At 37.3% G+C, this 26,674-nt stretch overlaps 1 protein-coding gene across 18 annotated transcripts in view; it reads left to right on the top strand.

Moving 5' to 3' along the window:
- SOX5 (SRY-box transcription factor 5) overlaps positions 1-26,674 on the top strand; it is a 1,155,824-nt gene that overhangs the window by 580,682 nt on the left and 548,468 nt on the right. For 4 of the 18 annotated variants that reach the window (XM_049885152.1, XM_049885154.1, XM_049885156.1 and 1 more), the window contains 2 exons: positions 7,514-7,578; positions 14,306-14,443. The exons of 11 other annotated variants lie outside the window; for them this stretch is intronic. In XM_049885152.1, the coding sequence (XP_049741109.1) occupies positions 14,346-14,443 (98 nt within the window). In that variant the 5' untranslated portion in view covers positions 7,514-7,578; positions 14,306-14,345. The remainder of the gene's footprint in view (positions 1-7,513; positions 7,579-14,305; positions 14,444-26,674) is intronic. 3 more of the 18 variants (XM_049885153.1, XM_049885157.1, XM_049885158.1) reach the window with 1 other exon arrangement.

The following is a 26,674-nucleotide window of genomic DNA, read 5'->3' as shown; positions in this document are numbered from 1 at the left end:
TGGGTTGGGATTTGGTAGGACTTGGAAAGGAGCACTGGAAGGAAAACCAGGGTGATGTTATGACTCAGAAAGTGACTCTTTCCTTCTGAATCAGGATCGAGCCACCAGTAGAATCTATTCCCTGAAAAAGATGGCAACTTTTAGGTGAAAGGTTACAATGGAATCTCTGACTGCCTGTGTCCATGTTGTTGTTGGCTTACCTTGATGCCAGTTTGGATAATTACTTATGCTTCACCTTTTCCCCCACTGCTTAGTTGCAAATAGGTGTCATATTTTCCTTCTGGTGTCTCAAACATTTTTAAGACTGACTGTGAACTTTTAACCACTGGTACATTTTATACCAGAGGTGGCTTTGTTTCAGTAAGGTGTTAAATCCTTCGGAAATGTCGTACCACATTCTTTCTAGTGTGTCCTTCTGATTAATGTTGGAAAATGTCTCTCTAGGTGTTCACCCTCTGGAATTTGTTGCTCTTCTATATATGAACAAACAACATCAATTGTAGTTTTCACATTTTTTGAAAATTATTTTTCTTGGTATTTCTACTTATATACTTCTAAAATTAATCTTTCCAAGTATTCCTTCTTTCAACAAACATTTATTGAGCACCTGCTATGTGTGCCAGCTATTTCCTCCTTTTCACTAAGTCTTCATTGGAACCTGTTTTAGAATACTTTGATTCCCATACTTCATTGATTTCTACATGACACCCTCTATAAGTACAGGATTTTATTAAATCTTAAAAATGCCTAAATGGGTCAGATTGTGTTTTTGTCATTGTTGTTGTTGTCACTTGTTAGTTCCACATCGTGAACAATTTTTTAAGACCTTTGTGCATTTATCAGGAGAAGAGTATAATTTTTTTGGCAAATTCATGAGACTGGTGGATTATGTAATTATAACCATTTTAATCCCAAGTGCATTTATTCATTTGATCATTTTGCATTTATTCATTTAATGAGCATTTATTGATACCCTACAATGTATTATTAAAGGAGCCCTAGTGGTGCAGTGGTTAAACACTCAGCTGCTAACAGAAGGATTTGTGGTAACCAACTACTCTGCAGGAGAAGTCTACTTCTGTAAAGATTTACAATCTTGGAAATCCTGTGGGGCAATTCTACTCTGTCCTGTAGGGTTGCTACGAGTCAGAATTGACTTGATGGCAATGGATTTGGTTTGATTTAATATGTATAGTTAGACTTTAAGTTACCTGAGGTACTAAAATATTTGTTGAGTGAAAGAACAAATGAATAAATAGTTCAATAAGCACGGTCCCTTCTCAGGAACAAAGCTCCTTTCTACTGAATTTGACTATGTCCCCATCCTATTCATAATTGATTCAGGTGGTTTTGTAACTATGGGTGCTGAGCCTTTGTGTCATTTATAAAGCAGTGCCAGAGAAGGCAAGAACTAATGCTTCATGAAGGCCAAGAGTCTGGGCATGAAGCGAGGAGTGGTGGGAAGGTTCGTTGTTGACAGTGGTCATTGTGGGACTTGACAATTAAAAGTCATGGACTTTATCATTGAAACCATTTGCTGATCATTCCATTTGAGACATCTGTACCACAGCCTCGACTTCATTAGCTTAAAGATTCTGGAATCCATTTCCATGTGCCCCTAGGAGTGATTACAGCAAAATGGTGAACCGTGGAAACTCGACTTCTGCTCTTTGATTAGCAAGAGCAAGTGACATCCATCTATGATTCTCTTGCCTCCTTTTTTCACTGGTTCTGATGCCAGCTAATTACCCTTCTTCCAGCTTTGAGGAGTTTAGGCAAGACCTGGAGGCCAGGGAATGGCAGCTGGCCAAGGTCAGGCGATCAAATTTAATTTCTCTGCCAGCCATAGTCATTCTTCTTCTGATAACTGGAGGAGGAGCTTACCCTTACACATCCTTAAATTCCAAGACCATACCCTTTCACTCCTTCAGTACAAAACAAAGTATTATTCTTGCCTAGGAGATCTTCTCTCTGTTACTGGTCTTAATTTTGGAATAAAAGCATCTGGAAATGAAAGATAATTCCAGTTTACATTTTCAACCTCAGTTTAAATGAAAAACTAGTATCTCAGAGGACTATGTATAAAGTCTCATTGGTTGATAGCACATTTTTATAAACTATGTCCCTGCTTTCTTCTGATAAAGATAACCTGAGTTAGAAACCCTGTCATATGAACCTATCCATATATAGTAATAGATTTTTAAGCCAAGAACTTTTTTGAGACCTACATATTCACTTAAATACATTCATTGTTTTGTTTTAAAAATGTTTACTGAGCGTCTACTATGTACCAGGCCGTTTCTAGGGCTAGGGTACTGCAAGGAGCAAAGTAGAGGCCTTTCCCCATGGAGCACAGTCTCATGGGGAGACTGTCAATAACCAAGTAGATGTTCAAAACAAACTTAAAGATCCTTAAATCGATTATGGGTTTCAACTTTATCTCTTAATTCTATTGTCTTACCCTTCTGTAGTATTTTTAACTTTTTAAAATCATAACACATTGTTTTCATTCATGTATTTGAAAGAAGTTTGCTAATCCAAGTTGCTGGATATAAAGCATTTGAGTTAATACTACATACCCTCCTTGATGAAAACGGTCTTGTGCCATAGCTACTGCATGCTCAAAAGTGAATTTAGAACCTTCTACAACAACATATAGAGTCCCTGGGTAGCACAAACTACTAGCCAAAAGGTTGATAATTCATACCCACTCAGAGGTACCTCAAAAGACAGGCCTGGAGATCTACTTCCAAAAGCTCACAGCCTTGAAAACCCTGTGGAGCAGTTCTCTTCTGCACATATGGGGTCATCATGAGTCAAAATCAGTCGACAGCAACTCACAACAACACAACAGCACATCACCATATATGGAGTCCCCTTAGGTACTTGTTCTACTACATTACAATTTCCTTGCATAAGTTTTGGTGTCTGCAGTTTTAGCAAGCATCTTAGCCAAAACTCATGCTGGCTGTGGGAGGACCTCATCTTGAGGGACACTATAAAAGGAGCTTGGAGGAATTGCTCAGAGAATTGAAAGCACACACATCTTGTCGATGCCTCTAACTGAACAATTAACATTGATAGTGCATTTGGTATTTTTAGGCTGTGTGCTAATTACAAAAACTATAGAGATAAATAAGCCATGAACCTGAGCTCAGGGGTCTCAGTCTGAATCCATCATAAACCTGTCTGCTGTTTTATACCTGGATGCCATGTTATACTACGTGGCATTTTCAGTTTATACACTACTTTTGTATATTTAACTTGTCTTATTGAATTACCTCATTTTCCTTGGGATATATGAATTTTTATTACAGATGCTTGCCATTACAGATGAAAACATTGGCTCAGAGATGTTAACTGATACGTAGCCTAATTTAGAGAGCAAGTATATGGCAGAGCCAGGTCTTCTCATTCCAAGTCTAGACTTTTTTCCATCTCATTGCATTTGTGTGCCTTATGTGTAGTGGTTCAAAATTTAGAATATTTCTTCACCTACCACAGATATAGTATTCAGAGGTTCCTTAATCTGTGTAAAGATTGTAGTGTACCATGTTCCTAACTGTTGAAGAATGAAATCATTCAGCATCCTTGTTAAGTAAAGCCAGATGCCTAGTCATTGGGAATGGCAAGGATCTCTTGTAATAGGATTACTTGTACATTCCAGAAAGGTATGACAAGTGACAAATGAACTAATACTCGGAAATAACAAATAGACTTGCTGGGAAGGAGCCAATCTTTGAATACGTCTACTTTAAATGTTTCTTACATTAGAGGCTCTTCTTAGTCTAGGTAGTGCCGTTACTGAGGTTTGTTCTTTAATTGCTATGTCTGGCTGTCATCTCTTCATTCATTCATTCATTCAGCATTTATTGAGCACTCATTATGTACTAGAACGGGCAAGGCATTAGTTATAAAATTATGAATAAGACATGTTCCCTGCCCAAATATGAAGCAAACTGTATGTAATTACCACAGAGATGTGAATAAGGGTCTAGTCTATGATTTCTCAACCCTGACAATTACCAGTGGAAACATTGGTTGGAGAAGTGAGTGTGTGGGTGAATTTTTCAGAAAGGTTGAAATTTGTTATAGCTACGCATCTGGCAGTACTTAAAAATTGTGAATGATTTCATGTTTCCATGGGCACACGGTACATTATAATACATTATGTAATATGCTGGTTGATAAAGCACTTTATATGTTGTACCTTTCTTCCCTCATCCTTAAATTACTGTACACATATTAATTCTCACAATATTGTTCTTATGAGTTGTTGTTAGGATGTTTTTATTATCAATAACAACAGTGGTAACCATGGTCTATAGCCGAAGAAAGTGAGACACAAAATAACTTGCCCAGGGCTACTCCATAAAAGATTGGCAGCTTCCCATCTCATAATCTTCTGTTCACAGTTTCTAAGCCTCAGAACTTCTTTGAAGGAATTGCTAGCCTGGATATTTTGTTCATTTATTTTCTTATAACTTAGTGCCATGCTTCATATAAGCAGTTGAATTTTCTGTGGGTGGCCCACTGGCAAGCTCTAACTCCTCAGGGCCATGTCTTTAGAAAGCTATTGGAAGACCGCGCCCTTCTACTGCCTACTGCTTTTTCCTCCCAAGGAACCATAGTTGAAGAACTCTGGTCTATAATGATGGTATGAGTCTTTGTTGGCTTGAAATCAGGACGCTGCAGTATATTCCTTCATCAGTCTCTGTCACACAAGGACATACAGAGCTGCTGATACTTGACCATTAGTCCAGTTATTTTCTTTTTGGCAAGTATCTACGTTATCCTTACGTCACATAGCATTCTCTAACACAAACCACAAACTAACAATGTTAAAGATCAATTTTGCTGAAACCAGAAAGAGAAGACAAAACTAAAGGTGAAAGTTATTTCAAATTTAATCTCAGTCAATGCTTATTAGGTCTGCAGTAGGGAGCCCTGGAGGAAAAATTGGGTTTTCAAAGTCAGAGGACAGTTTCTTTGCTTAGGTGGGTCAGGTCAGATGTCTATCACTTTCTTGCTATTGATGTACATCATTCTGCCAACTATACTGTTAGGATGTGAGCCTTCCACTTGGGCCTAAGAGCCTACAATGTATGACGTCTGGTGGTGTAGTGATTAAGAGCTACGGCTGCTAACCAAAAGGTCGGCAGTTTGAATCCATCAGGTGCTCCTTGGAAACTCTAAGGAGCAGTTTACTCTGTCCTGTAGGGTCGCTGTGAGTTGGAGGCAACTCAGCCGCCATGGGTTTTTTTTATGTGAATGTGGGAGCCCTGCTGGTGCAGTGGTTAAGAACTCAGCTGCTAACCAAATATCGGCAACTGAAATCCACAAGCTGCTCCTTGGAAACCTTATGGGGGCAGTTCTGCTCTGTCCTATAGGGTCACTATGAGTCGGAGCTGACTCAACAGCACCTAACAACAACATGTGAATGTGATAATACCATTTGATGACAATTGGCTGATTCAACCATTTTAATATTGGTTTGTATTTTTAACGTATCTCTTCCCAAATAACTCTATTAAGAATAAAATTTGTGTTTGAGCCCAACAATTATTTGAAAGCATTTTCCACAGAGCAAGAGAATACTTTGTAGAGTAATGACTAGCAAGCCGTGTTTTAAGGTTCACGTGGTTGACACAGTGGTTCACAACAGCTCATCTGGAACCATTCTTGCTTTTTACACAAGTCCTGTTCAAATAAGAAGATAGAAGAAAGTTTCTTTTCAGTCACATTGATGCAATGGGTGTATGGCAACCATGTAAACCATCGGTGACTCAGATGTTACTAGGAACCTAATTACTGACCTTACACTTTTGGGTGATGTTAAGAAAGTTTCCAGAAGCAGATTGCTTAGCTTTTTACAATGCCGTATGTTTAGAGCTTTATATAAAAGGTATGATTGACACTGAAGCAACATCAAAATAAAGGCGAGACCCTGGTTTTTATAAAATGTTATTTCTATCTGGATAATCATTTAAATGTATGACTGAACATTAAGCCTACGAAATGGGCACATGTTAATAATTGGTGGTTTGATGTTCTGGCTTCCCTGGAGACACAGTGAGGCCGACTGGAAATGCTATATTTGGCTGAGAAACAAGGAAATCTGACATTTGTGTTCCTTACTACTTCTTGTTGTTATGTTTTGGCAAGCTGATGCTGACTCACAGTGACCCTAATGCACAGAGTAGAATTGCCCATAGGGTTTCCAAGGCTGTAAATCTTTACAGAAACAGACTGCCACATCTTTCTCACATGGCGTAGCTAGTGAGTTTGAATCACCAACCTTTTGGTTAGCAGCCAAGCGCTTTAACCACTGTGCCACCAGGGCTCCTTACTACTTAAGACTCCCGTATTTGGTATAGGGAAACTGAACCCTAACAATTTTTTCTTTATTCTAACCTTGGTTTTCATCCAAGGCCTCTGATCTTGGTGTGGAAAACTGACAATAATAACATCCAAGCAACACATTAAGCAGCTGACGTTTTTTTTGATCCTCAAAAAAACCCAAACCCATTGCCGGCTAATTGATTCCGACTCCTAACAGCCCTGTAGGACACAGTAGAACTGCCACACAGGGTTTCCAAGGCTGTAATCTTTACAGGAACAGACTGCCACATTCAGTACTTACTAAATCCAGGTATTACGTTGAGTTCTTCACATGAATTATCTTGTCTTTATCAGGTGGTTTATTAGATAGGGCACTTTTCATCATAAGTGACAGAAACCCAATTGAAATATGCTTGAGCATAAAGGAGAAGGTTTTTGGTACACATAAATGAAAATTTCAAGAGTTGCCTAGCTTCAGGCATGGCCAGATTCCCCACAGTTCAGTTGCTCCCTCCATCCCTCACATTTCTTTGCCTTTCTCTGCATTAGTTTCATGGCAGGCTGTCTCCATGTGATATCTGCCCCTGGCATCTGCAATCCATTATCCTAAAATAATAGTGAAAATTATGGCTTCTCTCTTCATTGTTCTAACAAGTCTCACATAGGTCTCCTATTGGTTTGGCTTGTATATTGGGTCCATACCTGAACCAATTCCTGAAGCTGAGAAAATAAAGTGTTTTTGTTTTGTTTTGTTTTGTTATTGTTTGGCTGACACATCGTCATATGCCAATCTCTCATGTGATAATGAGGGACTAGTTATTTTCAATGAAATAAGATGGGTCTTTTACCAGAAGAAGAGTTAGAGGAGATGCCAGGAAGGCCAATACTAATGATCTCTATTACAACAGGGTAGTTTTATTTTTTCCTATTTTACAGTGTAAGAAGCTTGCCTATGCTCACAGCAAATATATGGGAGAATGTGGACTGTAGCCCCAGTCTGATTCCCAAGCCCATTCCCCTCCAAAATGGGGTGTCATGGTTGACAGTATAGTGTCTAGTGTGATTCCTGGCTCCACCACTTTGTTGCCTTGGGGAAATATGTCACCTTCTGAGCCTCTATTTCATTACTCATAAAGCAGACTAATAATTTTACATACCTTTTGGGTTGCAGGCATACCTCAGAGATATTGCATGTTCAGCTCCAGACCACCGCAATAAAGCAAATATCACAATAAAGTGAGTCATATGAATTTTTTTTGTTTTCCCAATGCATATGTTACATTTAACTGTACAAAGTCTACTAAGTGTACAATAGCATTATGTCTAAAGAAAAAGTATATACCTTAATTAAAAAATACTCTTTTGCTAAAAAAATGCTAACCAAAGTCTGAGCTGTAATCTTTTTGCTGGTAGGGGATCTTGCCTCGATGTTGATGGCTGCTGGCTGATCAGGGTGGTGGTTGCTGAAGGTTGGGGTGGCTGTGACAATTTCTTAAAATATGACAGTGATAAAGTTTGCTGCATCGACTGACTCTTCCTTTTATGAAAGATTTCTCTGTAGCATGTGATGCTGTTTGATAGCATTTTACCCACAGTAGGACTTCTTTCAAAATTGGAATCAGTGTTCTCAAACCCTGCCACTGCCTTATCAACTAAGTTTATGGAATATTCTAAATCCTTTGTTGTCATTTCAACCATGTTCACAGCATTTTCACCAGAAGTAGATTCCATCTCAAGAAACTGCTTTCTTTGTTCATCCGTAAGAAGCAACTCATACGTTAAAGTTTTATCATGAGATTACAGTAATTCAGTCACATCTTCCGGCCCCATTTCTAATTCTAGTTCTCTTGCTATTTCCACCACATCTGCAGTTACTTCCTTCACTGAAGTCTTGAGCACCTCAAAGTCATGCATGGAAGAAGAATCAACTTCTTCCAAACTCCTGTTAATGTTGATATTCTGACTTCCTCCCATGAATCTTAAATGTTCTTAATGGCATCCAGAATGGGGAATCCATTCCAAAAAATTTTCAATTTGCTTTGCTCAGAGCTATCAGAGGAGTCACAATCTATGGTAGCTATAGCCTTATGAAGTATATTTCTTAAATAATAAGACTTGAAAGTTGGAATTACCCCTTGATCCATGGGCTGCAGAATGGATGTTGTATTAACAGGCATGAAAACAACATTAATCTCCTTGTACATTTCCATCAGAGCTCTTGGGTGACCAGGACCATTGTTAATGAGCAGAAATGTTTTGAAAGGAATCTTTTTTTTTTTTTTTCCCCCCAAGCAGTAGGTCTCAACAGTGGGCTTAAAATATTTAGTAAACTATGTTGTAAACATATGTGCTGTCATCCAGGCTTTGTTGTTCCATTTATAGAGCACAAGTGAAGTAGATTTAGCATGATTCTTAAGGACCCTATACTTTTCAGAATGGTAAATGAGCATAGGCTTCATCTTAAAGTCATCAGCTGCATTAGCCCTAACAAGAGTCACCGTATCCTTTGAAGCTTTGAAGCCAGACATTAACTTCTCCTCTTTAACTATGGAAGTCCTAGATGGTATCTTTTTCCAATGTGAGGCTGTTTCATCTACATTGAAAATCTGTTGTTTAGTGTCGCCACTTTCATCAGTTAGCTAGATCTCCTGGATAGCTTGTCGCAGCTTCTACATCAGCACTTGCTGGTTCACCTTGCACTTTTATGTTATGGAGATGGCTTCTTTCCTTAAAACTCGTGAACCAGCCTCTGCTATCTTCAAACTTCTGCAGATTCCTCACCTCTCTCAGACTTTATAGAATTGAAGAGAGTTAGGGCCTTGCTCTGGATTAGGCTTTGGCTGAAGGGAATGTTTTGGCTGGTTTCATCTTCTATCCAGACCACTGAAACTTTCTCCATATCAGCAATAAGGCTGTTATGCTTTTTTTATCATTTGTGTGTTCACCGGAGTAGCACTTTTAATTTCCTTCAAGGGCTTTTCCTTTGCATTCACAATTCTGGCAAACTGGTGCAAGAGGCCTAGCTTTTGGCTGTCTCAGCTTTCAACATGCCTCTCTCGCTAAGCTTAATCATTTCTAGCTTTTGATTTAAAGTGAGAGACATGCAGATCTTCCTTTCACTTGAACACTTAGATGCCATTGTAGGATTATTAATTGGCCTAATTTCCAATATTGTTGTGTCTCAAGAAGAAGAAGGCCAGAGAAGAGGGAAAGAGATGGAGGTATGTCCAGCCAGTGGAGCAGTCAGAATATACACAACATTTATCGGTTAAGTTCACCATCTTATATGGGTGCGATTTGTGGCTCCCCAAAATATTACAATAATAACATCAAAGATCACTGATCACAGATCACCATAACAGATATAATAAATGATGAAAAATTTTGAAATATTGGAAGAATTACCAAGGTGTGATACAGAGATATGAGGTGAACACATGCTGTTGGGAAAATGGCACCGATAGACTTGCTTGACACAGGGTTGCCACAAACTTACAATTTATAAAAGATGCAATATTTGTAAAGTGCAATAAATGCAAGTATGCTGTATTGTGAGAATTAAATGACATAAATCTATAAATTGTTTCATTCAGGGACTGGCACATAATTAAAAAAAAGGCACATAATAGGTGCTCAATAAATGATGGCTATGATTATAATTTTTTTTTTAATTAACTAAAATACTATGACTAAAATCGCCAGTCTTTCTGGCTTCACTTTTATTTGTCAATTTACTCTAGGCATAAAACTGGATATTTAAACCCAAACCATCACTTGTTTCCAATCTGTAATTTATTCCATTGCTCACCACTGCCAATTCCATTCAAGTAATTGATTATTTTTCACAGTTTTGGTATTATTTGCATTGTCTGATATTATTATTTAACTTTTACTTAATGAGGGTGTAATTCTGTACAGGAAGGGAATCACATTTTTTTCCCCTATAGCCTTCACAGTACTTAGAACCTTGAATAAATCATGTACTTGGTAGATATCTGTTGATTCATTTGTTTTCAATATTCTCAGTTGCAGAGTGTGTTCTGAGAAACCATCAATAGGGGATTAGCAAGAGGGCCGTGATTCCCTTCCTCTAAGCTTTGTGGATGATCTCACATGTGGCGTGAATGGGTTTGAGTATCTGATGTGGGCAATCTATGCCTCAGTGTATACCCCCTGTCCCCTGCAACATGCACACAGCAGCAGAGGAGGATCCTTCCTGAGGCTCGTTGTGGGGAATCATTCATCTTTCCTTCCTTGCCTGCCTCATTTTAGACAATGTTGAGGTGGCTTGGTGAGAATAGAGTTTTCTTTGGTGAATCCATAGGAAACCAAAGTTTGGACTAGGCAAGTAGAGTTTTCTAAGTTGTTCCAGAGGCTTGAAATGCACAAATACCAAATATGGGGTTTATTTTTCTGAGATGAAGAGATCTCATTATTTAAAAAGTATCAGTCTTCTAAATACTAATCTAGCCTATATCCTTTTCAGACAAATAAAAAAATTTGATATAACAAAGGTGTTTTGCATATGAATTTACTATCAAAAACACAGGAGTGTCATTTGCAAAGTAAGACAAAATTTAATGCCAGAATTTAAATATATATATGTCTTAGAGATTAGACTCTACTAATAAATATGAAATATGATATGCATGCAGTGTGTGTCTATTGTATACAATCATATAGACACTATGGCTAGCAAGTGATAATTTAAAACTCCTTTTTTTTTTTTTTTTTAGAAGTTACGATAAAGTAAAATACTGCAATTAGATTATTGGGACATTTCTTTAGTCTTGACTATAAAAAACAGAAAACCAGTTGCGTTTCAGTTTATTCGGACCCATGGCCACCCCATGTGTTGTAGAGTAGAACTGCACTCCATAGGGTTTTCAAGGATAAGACCTTTTGGAAACAGATTGCCAGGCCTTTCTTCCAAGGAGCCTCTGGGTGGTCTTGAACTGCCACCCTTTGGGTTTTTAGTCCAGTGCTTAAGTATTTGTGATATCCAGGGACTTGACTATAGACTGTTCAAAAAGAAAGCAAATATCTGAGATAAGAATCACAAAAGGTGCCTATGACATTTGTCTTTACTTGCTCTCCCATCAGAGTAAGTGGCTTAAACAGAGCCTTGTACATGACTATTTAAACTCCTTAATTAAAAAACACAGGGTAGGAGGTTATTACAGCAACCTGGTCAAGGTTCAAGATCACTTATCTTTTCATGTAGTAAAAAACAAAACAAAAACATATTTTCATCACTTCTAAACTAGCATTTGGAACTGGTAGCCTAAAGGCTAAAAAGCCTATATCTTTTAACCAACCTAAGACAATAACTATTCCTTCTGTATTTACAGATTTTTTTTTCCTTGCAAAAGTAATAATGCTCAGAAAACAAGAAAGTGCTGCTAGCATTTCGAGGTTCTCAACTAATTTCTAAGCAAAGAAAATTTGCTGTGTCCTGGTTGTATTTAATATAAAAATGAGAGGAGTATCCTAGAGACAGAAGTGATTTTTCTAGTTAGTTACCTACAAGTAGGTGTATTGATTTCTATTGGTAGTACTCTTCTCTGCCTGGAGATGTACATTGTGTCCAGGGGTTCAGAAAACAGAGCTTTTAATTCTTTGTAAATAGTAGCATTGTGTGAAAAGGGTTTTTTTTTTTTTTTTTATCTGCAACTACAAAAAGTATTGTGCACATCGGTTTAAAATGAATTGAACTTTTGTTTCAATGAGGGTGGTGTGTTACTTGTTATGGAGTGACTCCATTTGCCCATGCAAATAAGCACAAAGCCAGGATATTATCAGGCAATGGCAAAATTAAGAGGTAGGTCAGATTTAATGGAAACATCTGTCATTAACCCTTTTACGGAAACCGCCTCAGGGAATCCTTGCAGATAAAAGCTATGCTTACCTTACTTTGCAGACCTGCAAAGGGACGGCAATCATAATGTAAAAATTCTGCTCAGTAGGGCTTACTTAAAAGGGCACACTTTGTCATATGTGAGAAAACACAAGGCACATTTTGTTTATTTGTGGGACTGTGAAAGCTGCTGTGATTTTCTAGATTTTAAACCAGTAGAATTGTTTTTGCTGTTGGCTATATTATGCCATCCAAATGAGTGCCATCTTATTAATTCCTCAAATCACAAATGAAATATTCGCATCCTATTTCTGAAAAGGTAGAAAACATACGCTTACAAAAAAGTGCATATATTCCTAGCTGTAGATGGGAATACAATTTTGCCTGTGTTATACAGTCGTAATAAAGTTAAATTTTCTAACAGAGCATTTATTGAAGATAATTCAACTTATGAAAGCTTGACAATTATTTAATTGCTTTTTTTTTGCTTTAAATCATTAGTTACAAATAACAAAAATATATATGGGTGGGTTTGCATTTGCAATGAAATTTAAAACAAAGCTTACAAAGATTGTGAGCCGTTCAGTGACCTGCATTTGAATACAGCTTCTTCAAGTTTATACAAGTGTAACACAAAAGTGTTAATAATGTTAATTTGCTAGTAGGTAAAAAGGGGGGAAATCCTGGTTATCTCCATTTAAAAAAACAAAACAAAACTCAAAACAGTGTTTCGGGTGTTATAGCCAACACGGTATAATCATTCTTAAAATTATTTTGCCCCTCCTTTCTCTTAATATTTTTATTTTTATATTTAACTTGATTGTAATATTTTATTCTTTTAATCCTTTGTGTCTTTTTTTTTTTTTTTTCCCTTAATTGCTTTATCTTCACACTATCCTGATGCCAGTGCAGCCAGACTTATTCTTTCTTTTATCTTTTTGGAAGTGGGATGCACAGATTAAAATGTATCCCTCTTTCAAGTGTTTCTCCTTCTAAAAAAGGCGTTAGCTCATCTAACTAAAGGAGCATTGTAAAATGAACAGGAGCCATTTACTTTTTCTTTTTATGGACTTTTGGTACAGTGTCTGACCTCCTTGCTTTTTGAGTAGGAGAGGCCACAAAGGTTTGTGCAAGCAGCAGAACTGATGGGTCGTTTTAGTACCTACCTCACCCTCCCAAAGCCAAGGACTTGAGTTGAATTATGTTGAAAATTACTTTGGAAAGCTTAAGGGGTTTGGCATGAAACCATGGATATTTATCTGTTTTTTTTTAAAAAAATACAGTATTCATTTTATTATTTTAAGCATTAGAATATTTGAAAGCTATTGTTGGACTTTTTAAAAAGCCAAAAAATCTCAAGCTTCAGCTACAGAGCTAAACGGACTTGAAATTATTTTGTGCAGTTTCCAAATTTACTTATTTTTTTTTTTTCTGTTGATCAGGAATTATCATTTCATTTACAAATATAATTCATCACCATTGCTTTCTATGTGCTGTGTAAGAGTGGTTCCATATCAATGGGTCCACAGGTTTTGGACTGTGAGCTGCTTAGAGGTGGAGACAGGTCTATTTGTACTGGCTGTATTAACACTTATTTCATCAGTATGCACAGTTAGGCACCAAACTGGTGTGTTTTTTGATGACAAGTGGTTTTAGTGGTGGCTCATACATACATAGTCAAAATCAGTGTGTAACTCTTCTCTGTAAAGAAGGCCACGGCGTAAGACTGTTCAAAAAAGAGGCAGCACGTGTGACCGGAGACCTGATTAAAGTTTCGAGACTGTTCAGTACCACCACCTCCTCCCAAATCATAATGCTATAGGCTTCTGGTCCCAGAGGCCAGTCTGACCTGTTTAGTTAATTCGCAAGTAATGTGGACTTCTTAGAATGCCAGCCACCTTTAAACAGCTCACAGACACATGGCATTTACCAATAGTTTCTCCTTTTCATCTAGTTCAGTCAATCCACAGCATCTCCTGGGTGTAATTGTATGTTTTAATTCTTTTTGCTCGTTTTGTAATAGTTTTTGTCTCTAATGGTTGGTAAAATGTTTGGTGGAAAATGTCTATTTATTTTAAATGAAATCCTCCTTTTCATTTTTATCAGGTTTTAATGATTCTCTTCTAAGAACCCTTTTGGTGATTAAATGTTCAGAGCAAGACCTTCTGTCAGTCAACAGACATTTTGTTCCTGGCTCACAGAGGGAAAACACTATACAATGAAAAGAGGGGATATGCCATTCAGGTTGGTAAAGATTTATCTTTGATCTTTGCAACTTTTTTTGAACAAAAAAGACAACTGTGAAATTCCCTCTCTGATTTGTAGTTTGAGGCAAGACAACGATTTCTCTTGCCCATATCCTTGAATCTGTGAATTATGGACCTGTAGCTTAAAGACCCCCATCAGTTGGCTGGAATGTTGGGGACCCTTGCCACATTGTATCTGTTTTTGATAGTTGGGGCATGTGTCATTGGCTTCAGTCAACAGGTCCCTCTCTCCTGAAGACAGTATCTGAAGTAGAAAGAAAGCAGCATTTCTGAGTGATAGGACTGCTTGGCCTATATCTAGCTTCTTGAAATGGAATATTCTCCTATAGTTGATTTTTTTTTTTTTTTTTCAAACCAAAACAGTTCATTGCTGTGCTACCCAACTCTCCAGTAGAACTATCATTTTCCACACCTTTGGGAATTTTTTAATTTATTTAATTACTTTTTTGAAGATAGTGACATGGTTCAGAATTGAAAAAGTATAAAAAGATGTGCGGTGAAAAAAATCTCTCCGCCATTCCTACGCTTCATTTCCTTAGTTTCCAGTTCCCACAGTTCCCAAAGGAACAGTTATAAGTGTCTTTGCTTGCTGATCCCTTTTGTTTTTTACAGGTCATACTTGTTCTGAGTTTCCCAGTCTATATACGTGGTCACATTCACTTGACTTTCTAAAGTATCTTACTATGAAATGACATTTAACAATGTGCATGTTGAATCTGGGCACTTTTTGCTTGGCTTTGCATCCATCTTTCCACTTATGTTTTGAAGAGAAATTTCATATTTTCTTTGCTCTAATTCTGGTTGCCAGGATGGCTGAGTGCCATTCCTGGAAGGGGTGTGTGTTAGAGTTGGCACAGAGAGAACAACTGGCACAGGAAAAGGAAACCATTTCTATGTCAAGGAGATTTATCTATTCATTATTTTAAAAATTATTATTGTTACCATGATTGACCATTTCTTGTGTATGACTATGTCCTGGGTACCATTCTAAACAAAGAACAAGGTATGCTACAGTGCAGTGCCCAAGAGGCTCACAACTGGATCTCTCGCAACTATACCTATGGTAAGATTATGATTTTGGTAGCCAGATCTTTAGCAATCAATAGAATATTGTGTAGTACAATTGTTTTTAAACTGTACTCTGAGGAACACTGTAGGTACTTTGGAAGTGAGCCTGAGGCCAATTAGTAAAAGAGAGGGGAAAGGACGTAGCCCTATTACTTTTATCTCTTTTATATACTGTGAGATTTTGATTGAAGAAATGCTTCCACAGTTTAAAAAAGTTTGAAATCTTCTTCTATAGAAGAATAAATGCCTTAGCTGGAGTCAAGAAATTTGTGTTTCCTCATCTGGTTGTGTCTCATTCTGGATTACAATAAACTCTTGCGTATTCTCGTTTTTCTTAATATACAACAAAAGAAATTTTGTGGTATAGCAGAAAGAGCACAGTCTTCTAAACCAGAGAGTTCTGCTAGAATCTCTGTTTTACCACTTCCACGCTGTATGACTTTGGGCAAGTCACTTAACCTTTCTGAGCTTCAGTTTCGTCATCTTTACAAAGCCAATAGTTATGCTGGACCCTTGCTGGTTGCTGTGAAGATTAAAGATAAGATACACAAAGTGTGTAGCACAAAGCTCGCCAGGTAACGAACATTCAATGAAAACTGTTAAACATGAAGTATAAAATGTGTGGTTTTGTGAAAGCAACTCAATGCCAAAGCAATAAAGGGGAAAGTAGGGATTGCAACAACCTGATAAGAACAAGTTGCAGCTCACTTTGCAAAACTGATAGGATTTTGGAGAAGTTGAATATAAACATATGCTGTTTAATTGAATTATATTTTTCATGCAGTAGAGAAAATCACTACTTACAGGGATTCTGTGGGGAATTTTTTGTAAAGTCAGGGATCTCTTGGCTAGTGAATGCTCCCCCATTTTATGCTGTCTAGGTTTGAGTTTTTGAGTTTTGTATTTTATTTAAATGAGGTACATGTGTCAAATAAGAAAGGGTACAGAAGCTTTGGATTTATAAACTACCTGAAAGGTGTAACAGTAAGGGATACGAATATCAGGGTAAAGCAAAGAAGAAGCAAAGCATGGAAACAGATTTATAAATAATACAGAATAGTGATTTCCCAGTTTTATAGAACTAGAGGAAGAGAACATAGCAATAGAAAGTGATCTTGTAATAATTTGGAGATGAGAGAATGGAGAAAGATGATTTAAGCTTACTGAAGAGTTTTTACTGAGAGACTGATGGCTGAAATTGGAATAAAGAATTTTATGACAGGTATGTAATGTTCTTTTTAATATTTTTGTTTGACTTTACTATTGGTTACAAGTTGGGGAAAGAAAGTTCTTTCAGAGTTAACATGGCTAAAAACATCAATATTTTCTTAAAACTGTTGGTTTATATTTGGAAGCCAGTCAATTTTATTTATGTAAGCATGTATTGAAGTTTATGTATTAAACAATGACCATGAAAACAGCATTTCACATGTCACTTGCATTTAATAAATGATTGCTGAATTTTACTAAATTATATTCAGATACGTCCTAATGATTCTCACACTCCAAAAACAGCTGTTGTCACGTGGATTCTGACTCATAGTGACCCCGTAGGATGGGGTAGAACTGCCCCATAGGCTTTCTAAGGCTTTATCTTTATGGGAACAAACTGCCACATCTTACTTCCACGGAGCTGCTGGTGGGATCCACCGATTTTTCAGTTATTAGCTGAGCTCTTTAACCAGTACACCACCAGGGCTCCTCTAACATTTCTACAACCAAAAACTAAACCCATTGCTGTCAAGTCGATTCCAACTCATAGCGACCCTACAGGACAGAGTAGAAATGCCGCAGAGGGTTCCCAAGGAGTGGCTGATGGATTTGAACTGCTGACCATTTGGTTAGCAGCCAAGCTCTCAACCACTGCACCACCAGGGCTCCTTTAATACTTCTAGCTGCCTTCAAATTAGTTATCCTGTGAAATGGTTAAAAATCAAGGTAATACAAAATTAGAGTTTAAATTAGTAAGTCAATTATAGATGGCAATATCATGAGGCAACTAAGTAACAATAGCATAAAGACATTCATTAAGATAGATATTAAAATCCATTTCTTAAGATTTACAAGACATTATTAAACATATTGAAAATAATAGAGGCAGAGTTCATTCATGATGCAATATTAAAAAAAAAAATCTCTCCTACTTATAACCTGAGAAGTTGGAGATCATATGTAAAATTTCTATTTAATGCAATTTTTTATTTACTTTGTTTTGTTAATAGTTTCTTGCTTCTCTCATTACTGTTTAACTCTGATCTACATTCCCTGGGTAAGGCATGAAGAGAAGGGGGAAAACAGTAGACTTCCAGGAATTCCCCGTGTTTAATGCGAGGTAAAGCAAGAAAGAAATTTAAGTGAGAGACAAAACCCAGGAGAGAGGAAGAGCTGAGAGTGTCGTATGGACAGTTTTAAATGCTAAAGAGAGGTTAATAGAATGGAGCCAGAGAACATGTCATTGGAGTTGGAACTTAGGTAACCTTTGAGAGAAGAGCTTCTATAAAAGGGTAGGAGGAGAAGCAATTTGGTATGGGTTGAAGAGTGCATAGGAGATGAGTAAGAAGAGGAAGTAAACATGGTCTAGTTTGCGAGCAATGTGGCTATTGATGAAAAGGGGAAAAAAGCTACAGATAAGGGAAGCCGGGTCAACAAAATGTAATTTAGCTGTTTTACCGTTATGGTTTTTATGTGTTTTACTGGTGTTTGTGACAAATAGTCTCTCAAAGAAGGCCTTTTTCTTCTCTTCCTAGCTTACCACATTAAACAAATCTAAAATGGTTGGTACTTTTTTCAAAGACTTAACAATTTGCTTGGGGATTTTTTTTCTTTTAGTCTACTACCTTAGATGTAAAAATTAATTGAATACATATCTTTATATTGAACCAGCCCTCCATTCTTGGGATAAACACCATATGGTTATGGTGTAGTATTCTTTAGTTCACTCCTGAGGTCTACTTGCTAAGATTTTGCTAAGATTTTACTTGCTAAGATTTTGCCTCTTTATTTTAAGTGAGTTTGGTCCATAATTTTGTGTGTGTGTGTGTGTGTGTGTGTGTGTGTACTGTACTATCTTGGTCATGATTTGTGTATCAGGATTTTGCTAGCCTTTTGAAAGAATTGTGAGTCTTAATTATTTGAATGATTTGGAGCTCTTTAACAACACCAAAAACTTCTGTTCCAGTTAGTTGTGCTAGAATCAAATAGAGAACTACCTGGTCAAAAATAAAAACCTTTGGGTTTGGTATTTTTTAGCAGTGGCTCTTTAACAATCTTTTCTATGGCCATTGGCCTATCCAGACCTTTTATCTTTTCTGTGAAATTTGGTAATTTTAAAAAATTACTGTTAAGATAGGGGTTCTTGAGTTTATTTTAGGTTCAGGGCAAGAAACTAGTGGATGAGAAGGAATTTATGATACAAAAAGAGAAAAGAATCATGTAACTAGGGAAAAATGATTCTCCGGTAGGAGTGTTGGAATACAGAATACAATTAGAAGGACCAGAAAGAAGCAGAGACAGTTCTCTCTTTAAAACTTGAGGGAGGGAGGTAAGAATGCCCCCCCCCACCAAATTTTTGGTTTTGTTTTGTTTTGTTTCTTTTATCCTTTAGATAAGGACCCAGGTAGCTCAGGTAATTTGCACCTAGTGTTACTTCTGGAAACTCTGAAACTGTTGGTATTTAGTTAATTTGACTACAAGGATTTCAGTCAATTTTTTTTATTTTCATTTCTTGTGATTAGGCAAAGGAGCCTTCTTGGTGCAGTGGTTAAGTGCTCAGCTGCTGACTGTAAAGTCAGTGGTTCGAATCTACTAGCCGCTCCATGGGAGAAAGATGTGGTAGCCTGCACCCATAAAGATTACAGCCTTGGAAACCATATAGGACAGCTCTACTCTGTCCTATAAGGTCATTAGGATTCAGAACTGATTCAACAGCGAGGGGTTTTGGTTGGGCAGGATATTATCTACTACTAGGCATATAGGGTTGCTATGAGTTGGAATCGACTCGACAGCAATGAGCTTGGTTTGTTTTTGGTTTAGGCATATAAATGGAGTCCCAGAGTGGCACAAATGGTTAACCACTGGACTGCTAAATGAAAAATTGGAGGTTCAACTCCACCCAGAGGCACCTCTGAAGAAAAGCCTGGCGATCTGCTTCTGAAAGGACACAGCCTTAAAAACCCTATTGAGTGCAGTTCTACTCTGCAACACCTACATTTGCCATGAATTGGAATCGGCCCAAAGACAACTAACAGGAACAGGCATATAGACCTGTATATGTACATGTTTGTGTGTAAATGCCCATCTACACATAGACCTTACGTGTATCTTGATATACAAATGTGTATGATTAAGTATATTTTTATATTCATATGAGCAAATTGTGTATCTAGGGATTTAATCTAGAAGGAACACTCTAGAGGATGATGATATCAGTAATAATAACAGCTTCGTTTACGGAGCAAGTGAGTACTCATTGGACAGTTTGCATTTATTTTATTTATAATCTAACAACAATCATAAAAGGTAGAGCTGTTATCACCATTGTCTAGATGAGTCTATTGAATCCACCAGAAACTTGCCTTGGGTCACATTGCTAGTAAATTTCCGAGCAGGTATTCCAACCAATTTTCCACTACTGTACCTCTCTACCTCTATATACCAGACACTGCCTCTAGGGTGATTTTCACTTATTAGCTATCAAAATTTGTTGAAGATCTCATTTTGCTTTCAAAAAAGCCACTGTAATGATTATGACCTCTTCCCAGATTCAGTTCCCTGATTGTTAGAGGGATTTTGTCTTGACCCTACTAGCTATTCTTTGCCTACTGCAGTTTGAGTAATCAAAGTAAAGTATAAAAAGACTCTTCCTTTGATTTCACTGAAATGCCTAGCCCAGAACCATGCACAGGTGTACACTCACCAAATGTTTGTTGATGTTGCTTGTGATCCTCTGAGGAATGCATCCGTACTTAATACACCTGAAGAAACGATGCACCTGTTTATTTTTATGAAAATGAATAATGTGGCATTTTTTTCAATCTTGTGACCATTTGGTGATTTTTCTACCTTAGTAGAAAAAAAAATCCAGCGTGTAGACCTTGGAAAATTCACATTTCAGGAAATGTAAAAGAGATTTGTAACGATCCTATATAGTCACTTATCTACTCCTTTTTTTCTTTCCCTTTCACTTTTCTGCCTCTGTGCCCACAGCATGTGAAAGCATTGAAAGAAAATAAGAATCTTAAACTCGTAAACATACCTGCTTACCATCTGGCAGTCATCCCAGCAGTCTGGTGATCTCCCTTAGTTATCCAGCAGATAGTAGAAAAACAAGAGTCCTGTGAAGATTTCACATGTTGCCATATCCCTGCCAGATGGTGATTTGTAAAACATGGACAAATTGCACTGGCTCCACTTCTCTCCGACAATCACAACAGAAACACTGCCGCCATGGTGTTTAGTTTGAAAGCAACTTCAACTGAGTAACTTTTAAGGTGTAAACATCTAAAGATTATTGGGACAGAGTGTGTCATTATCTTTAGAGAGCTGGCCCTTCACAAACCTGCTGTTCTATGCACTGGTATTTCTAGAATTCTCCCTAAAAAAAAAAAAAAAAAAATTGTGCAGGGTTGGGAAATGGCAAGATCATAGGACACTTGATTACAAACTACCTACTGATTCTTTGTCACAACATGATGTTTTTCTGTCGTCTAATGATGGGTTTCAGGACTAAAAGTTATATTGACAAATATACCAATTGGGCATCTTACTTCACATTGGGACATACGCTGAATCTGGGTAGAAGCAGGGAATTCCACTCTCTAAGTGTTAATAAAACAGTAAGTACTTTTAAAATAATACTTCCCTGTTGCTTTTGTTGTTCTCTGTGGTTACCTACACAGTACTCAAATCACTGGTCAGTTTAGAGGGAAAATGTCAAACAAGTGGTTTAGTAATTAGTGGATCAACTACCATTTTGCGGTGCTAACTTTTTCAGTACTCTTAGGTCTCAAAACATATTTGGCCAGAAAGGAATGTCTTTTCAACCCTCTCAATATTTCAGAAGGCTGCCTGGGCCTAGAAGACTTACAGCTTCCCTGAGGAGGGGAAGGGACAGCAGAAAGCGAACTATTCCTCTCTGTGCAATAGCTAAACTTGCTACATAGTTTTGGTTTTCAGTAGGGAATGCAAAGCCTATCTCTTCCTGATGATATGGATGCAAAGTTTTATGTTACTGCTTTTTTAAAATAATGTCTTCACTGAAATATAGTTCACATAACATACCATTCATCCATTTAAAGTGTACAATTGAATGATTTTTAGTATATTCAGAGTTAGGCAAACATCCCAATGAATGTTAGGATATTTTTATCACCCCCAAAAGAATCCCCATACTCAGTAACAGTCACACTTCATGTCTCTCCAACTCTTACAGCTATAGGCAGCCACCAATCAACTTTCTGTCTCTTGACTTGGCTATTCTGGATATTAAAAATAAATAGATGATCATTTAATATGTGGTGTTTTGTAGATGGCGCCAGTAACATGAGGTTTTCAAGATTTATCCATGTTGTAGCGTGTGCCAGTGTTTAATTTTGAAGTTGGTGGACATCTGGGCTGTTCCCAGTTTTTGGCTATTGCAAATAATGTGGCTAAGAACATTTTAGTATGAGTTTTTGTGTTATCATATATTTTCATTTCTCTTGGGTATATACCTAAGTGTGGAATTGTTGGGTCATCTGTGCTGCTTTTTTTTGTTTGTTTTTGGTATCTGGTTTTTGTACTGGCTGGAGACACTGTTTGACTGTGCACACACTAACGTTCTGTAATCCAGCGTTTTAATTCCTTTTGTGGAATATTGAATGGTCATGGGTTTTGGAATTAGAGATGCCTAAATTTGAATCCCAGTTTCACTGTTTATTAACTGTATGATCTTGGGCATATTACTTAATATCTCTGAAATTGTGTTTTGCCCTCTGTAAAATGAGGCTAGTAACACTAACTTTGCCTGGAGTTTGTGTGCTGCACATAGTGATGTATAGGAAAGCAGCCAGCACATAGTCTGGTCACATAGTAACTTTCCCTTAAATATTCTTTTTCTTGGTTTCTTCAATTTTTGCTTTTGAGAATCTGAGTTGTAGGGACTGACAGAAGGGGATGAGCTGGGGTGATATAGGCATTCAGGGCCTCCTTCGCTGATGGATGGGCCCTGCATTTGGTGAAGGTATATCACTTTGTATGTTTACTTGTCAGGACTATATTCAGAATTTGGTAAGCAGAAAATATTAAAAACAATGTGTAGTCAGCATGACTGTAACTTTTAATAACTTCATGTTAAAAAGGAGATTTTATTGGAATTGTTATGTCTACCACATATTAGTATTTGGGTGCTCATGCTACGTGTGGAATATCTGATAAGAAGTTGATATAAAAAAGAAGTATGCTTCTTTCTGAGGAATAATTTTTACAGTTAAAGAATGTTTTAAGCTGAGGCAATTGCATAAAAAAAAAAATCATTTGTGATTTGCAAGACACTACCCACCAATCCAGTACAGCAAAGTCCACTTATTGCCATAGAGATGAGTAGGGCTTCCTAAAGAGTGTTACAAGTCATAAACTTCCGAGTCTTTCATGTCATTTAGGATGTCTTTCTGATTTCACCATAAACCATGCTTAAAGCACACAGAAAAATATGAGTATTGAAACATCATTAGCAAAGGGGATTTCATAATCTTCCCCAAGAATGGAATGCCCATATGATATAATTTTCTGTGTGCAAAATCTGGCCTTATGTGTAACCTAAATCTTTTTTTGCTTTATTTAAAGTCCATTTGCATTAAATCCATTTTCCTGAGGCTGAGGTATTATTAGTAGCGTGACTATCTGTTAAAAGAACAGGAAAATACACACTGAGCTTAGCCAGTGTTCTCCCATCCCCCAGTCTTTTAAACTATCCCAGAGAGGTTCAGCCTCCCTTAAATGGTGTGAGTGGGGAAACTGATGTTTTCTTTCACTATGTCTTGGGTGGTCATCCTGCTGACCCTTTGAAACAATAGAAGTATTTGAACAAACTAAGAAAATGCTTTTTACACCTCCAAAGGCAGAAAAAGAAATGAAGAAAAGAAAAAAAAAATGTTGGTTAGGAGATTGGTTCAGATTTTTTTTTATACTTAAAATTCAGACACATTTTTAAAATTTTTTATGAACTTTAAGTACCAAGCTTGTGTATGATTTACTATTAAGTTTTACCTTTTTTTATAATTAATTTGACTCTATTAGTTATATGCACTATCATAATTCTTTTATATTTTTGTGTCAAACCAGAGGAATATTTGAATTCTAATAATTATCCCAATTTAAATTATTAAAAACACTACAATTAGGGTATCACAGGTATTAATAAGCTTTGTAAGCCCTTCTCCCAGACAACTCATGCTTCCTTTTAAAACTAAATTTGAATTTCAAGCTTAGATTACTTTACAGTGTCAGTTTAAATCGATAACATCTGGAAGAAAAAAAAAAAAATCCTTTCAGCTCTTCAGAACAGATTCCCTTTCAGGCCCGCCAGAAAATGTAGACCTGCTGCAAATTTAACTTTTGCTTCACTTCTGTTTTTTTTTTTTTTTTTTTAATTCTTTACTTGCCTACTCCTTCTGGTTATATTCTCCTCCCAAGCTCTTAAATGTGTCTATTACCCTCAGGCTTTGACCTTGGGCAGACTGTGAGCACAAAGTCATGTTATTTAGAGTGAAGTAACACCAGTAGTCAGGAAGGAACAATGTAGTTCAAGCCAGATAAAATAAATCTCTCATTTCCTGTCAAGGGACTGAGCCAAAAGCAATGATGAGAGACAGAGGGGGCAAACCGCGCAACTCGAAACACAGACGTTTGGGATAGACGCAACCACAAGCCTCCCTGAGTACAGACAACAAAACCCAAAACAGCCAGAGTGACAGCAGACACATAATAGCTATGGAATAAACCAAAACCATATGAAACAGAGGGGATCTATTCAGCTCCCTGGTTATAGAAAAGACATTTGAACTGGTTTAGGAGAACAAGACTGAAATGCATAAGGGATTCCCCTGTACAGACTGAGAGTATCATAAACTTGGAAACACACCTTTATAGCTGCCACTTTTGACCAAGTTAGCTTTCTTATGAAAACCATACTCACTGACCCCAGATTAACTGATGGGCTATGCATTGAAATTTGCTAATAGCCGTAGGAAGGAACTCCAATATTTATTTCAAAAGAAGTATGTATCTATTATCAGTGTTCCGTTTTTTAGAAGAAGTTGCCCTCTAAATGACTGTTGATTCATTAAACAAACAGAGATAGGGTGCCTGCTATCTACAGGTGCTGTTTAAAGTTATTTCAAATGTTAAATCTTACAGCAGCCCTGTGAGATAGGCATTGTTGTTAGCTACCTTCAAGTCAGTCCTCCATTCATGAGGATCCCATGCACAACAGAATGAAACACTGCCCAATCCTGAGCCACCCCAGGGTTGGTTCAACACATAAGCCCCCACATAGGGATGGGTGGTGGCTGAGCGGGAGTTGCATTAGTCAGGAATCAAACTCAGATCTCCCACACAGAAGGTGAAAATTCTGCAATTGTACCACCACTGAACCATCCCTGCCCCCTATGCATTGTTAGTGTTCTTTTTGTATAAATGAGACACCTAAGGTTGGGAAGGTACTTAGAAGTGGGGTAACTTACCCAAGGTCACAGGGCTAGGAAAAGGTAGAGTCATAATCTGAACCGAAGCAGAGGGGGTCGAGAGTCCACGCCCTTGCTTATGCTTTGCTGAATGCATGGTTGCACACTACTAGACTGGCATTTTACTAACTCAGTTGCTTGCAAGTCCTGCTCAGATTCTTTTGACATCCACTACTTGCTTCAGAAACACAGTGAGACTTCTGAATGTTCAAATCAGATCCAGGAAAAAAATACAAAAAATAGTGAGAACATGCTACATTCATTAGCCTTACAAACTGGCTGAGGAAAAACCCCAAACCAAACCCATTGCCATCGAGTTGATTCCGACTCATAGTGACCCTATAGGACAGAGTAGAACTGTCCCATACGATTTCCAAGGAGTACCTGGTGATTTTGACCTGCTGACCTTTTGGTTAGCAGCCATAGCTCTTAACCACTACACCAGCAGGGCTGGGGAAAAGCATAAAGCAATTAACAATACTGAGAACTTCACTTTTGTGCAAAGCTCTTCTAAGGTGGTAAGGCACAGAGATTCCATCCATTCATTCGTTTCCTCAACAAGTGCCCATTATTGAGTTCTTACTACATGATAGGCACTGTGATGGGTGCTGGAATAGGTATTATGGCTGGTACATAATGATTCAAGGATTGTTTTCGGTTCAGCTTTATGTAGAAAATATTGTGCAGAAATCTTTAGGAAGACATCAAAATTCTCAAACACTAATAGAAGCTTACATTTAGAGAAAGCCATCACTTTTTTAACTCAATAGGATAAAATGTCATTTAACCTTTTGAATCAAACATTTAGATGTTACCGTGTGGAAATGGTAACACTCATTACGAATGCACACCTGAAGAGGCTGAGTTAAATAGAGATGCTATGATGATGATAGCACATATATATCCTTTAGAAAAAGAATATGCTTCATTATGTGATCCCCCTTGAGCCTCCTACGTTGGATAAGATAGCAGTACTTTGACTTTAAATGTACACTGTGCATAATTGCATTGTTGAATACCTTACATATTATATCACACTTATCTGTTTCATGCAACAGTATTATACTATATTTACCCACTAAACTAAGCTTCCTGAGTTGGGTACTATGTTCTTCGTTTTTGTGTTCCAGTTCCTGGCGTATAGGAGGTGGCCAGTATATGATTGTTGAATGAATTAATGAACACATTTTGCACATACATATAAATAAGAGACATGTGCGCGTATCTTTATCTTATGCATCATTATGCAAATTGTGGATGATCCAAGGCAAATTGCACTTTAAAATACAATAATGATATACCTTTTACAAAATAACAATGATGATATTAATAGACTATTTATTTAAATGTTCACTCTATACTAGGCTTCTTCTATGCATTTAGCTTAGGTTATTTAATTTAATACTTACCCAATACTATGA

This window comes from Elephas maximus, chromosome 4, assembly GCF_024166365.1.
Source record: "Elephas maximus indicus isolate mEleMax1 chromosome 4, mEleMax1 primary haplotype, whole genome shotgun sequence".
In the NCBI taxonomy this organism is placed as follows: Eukaryota; Metazoa; Chordata; class Mammalia; order Proboscidea; family Elephantidae; genus Elephas; species Elephas maximus.
Note: the sequence above shows the minus strand (reverse complement) of the source record. Positions and strands in the feature narration are given on the sequence as shown.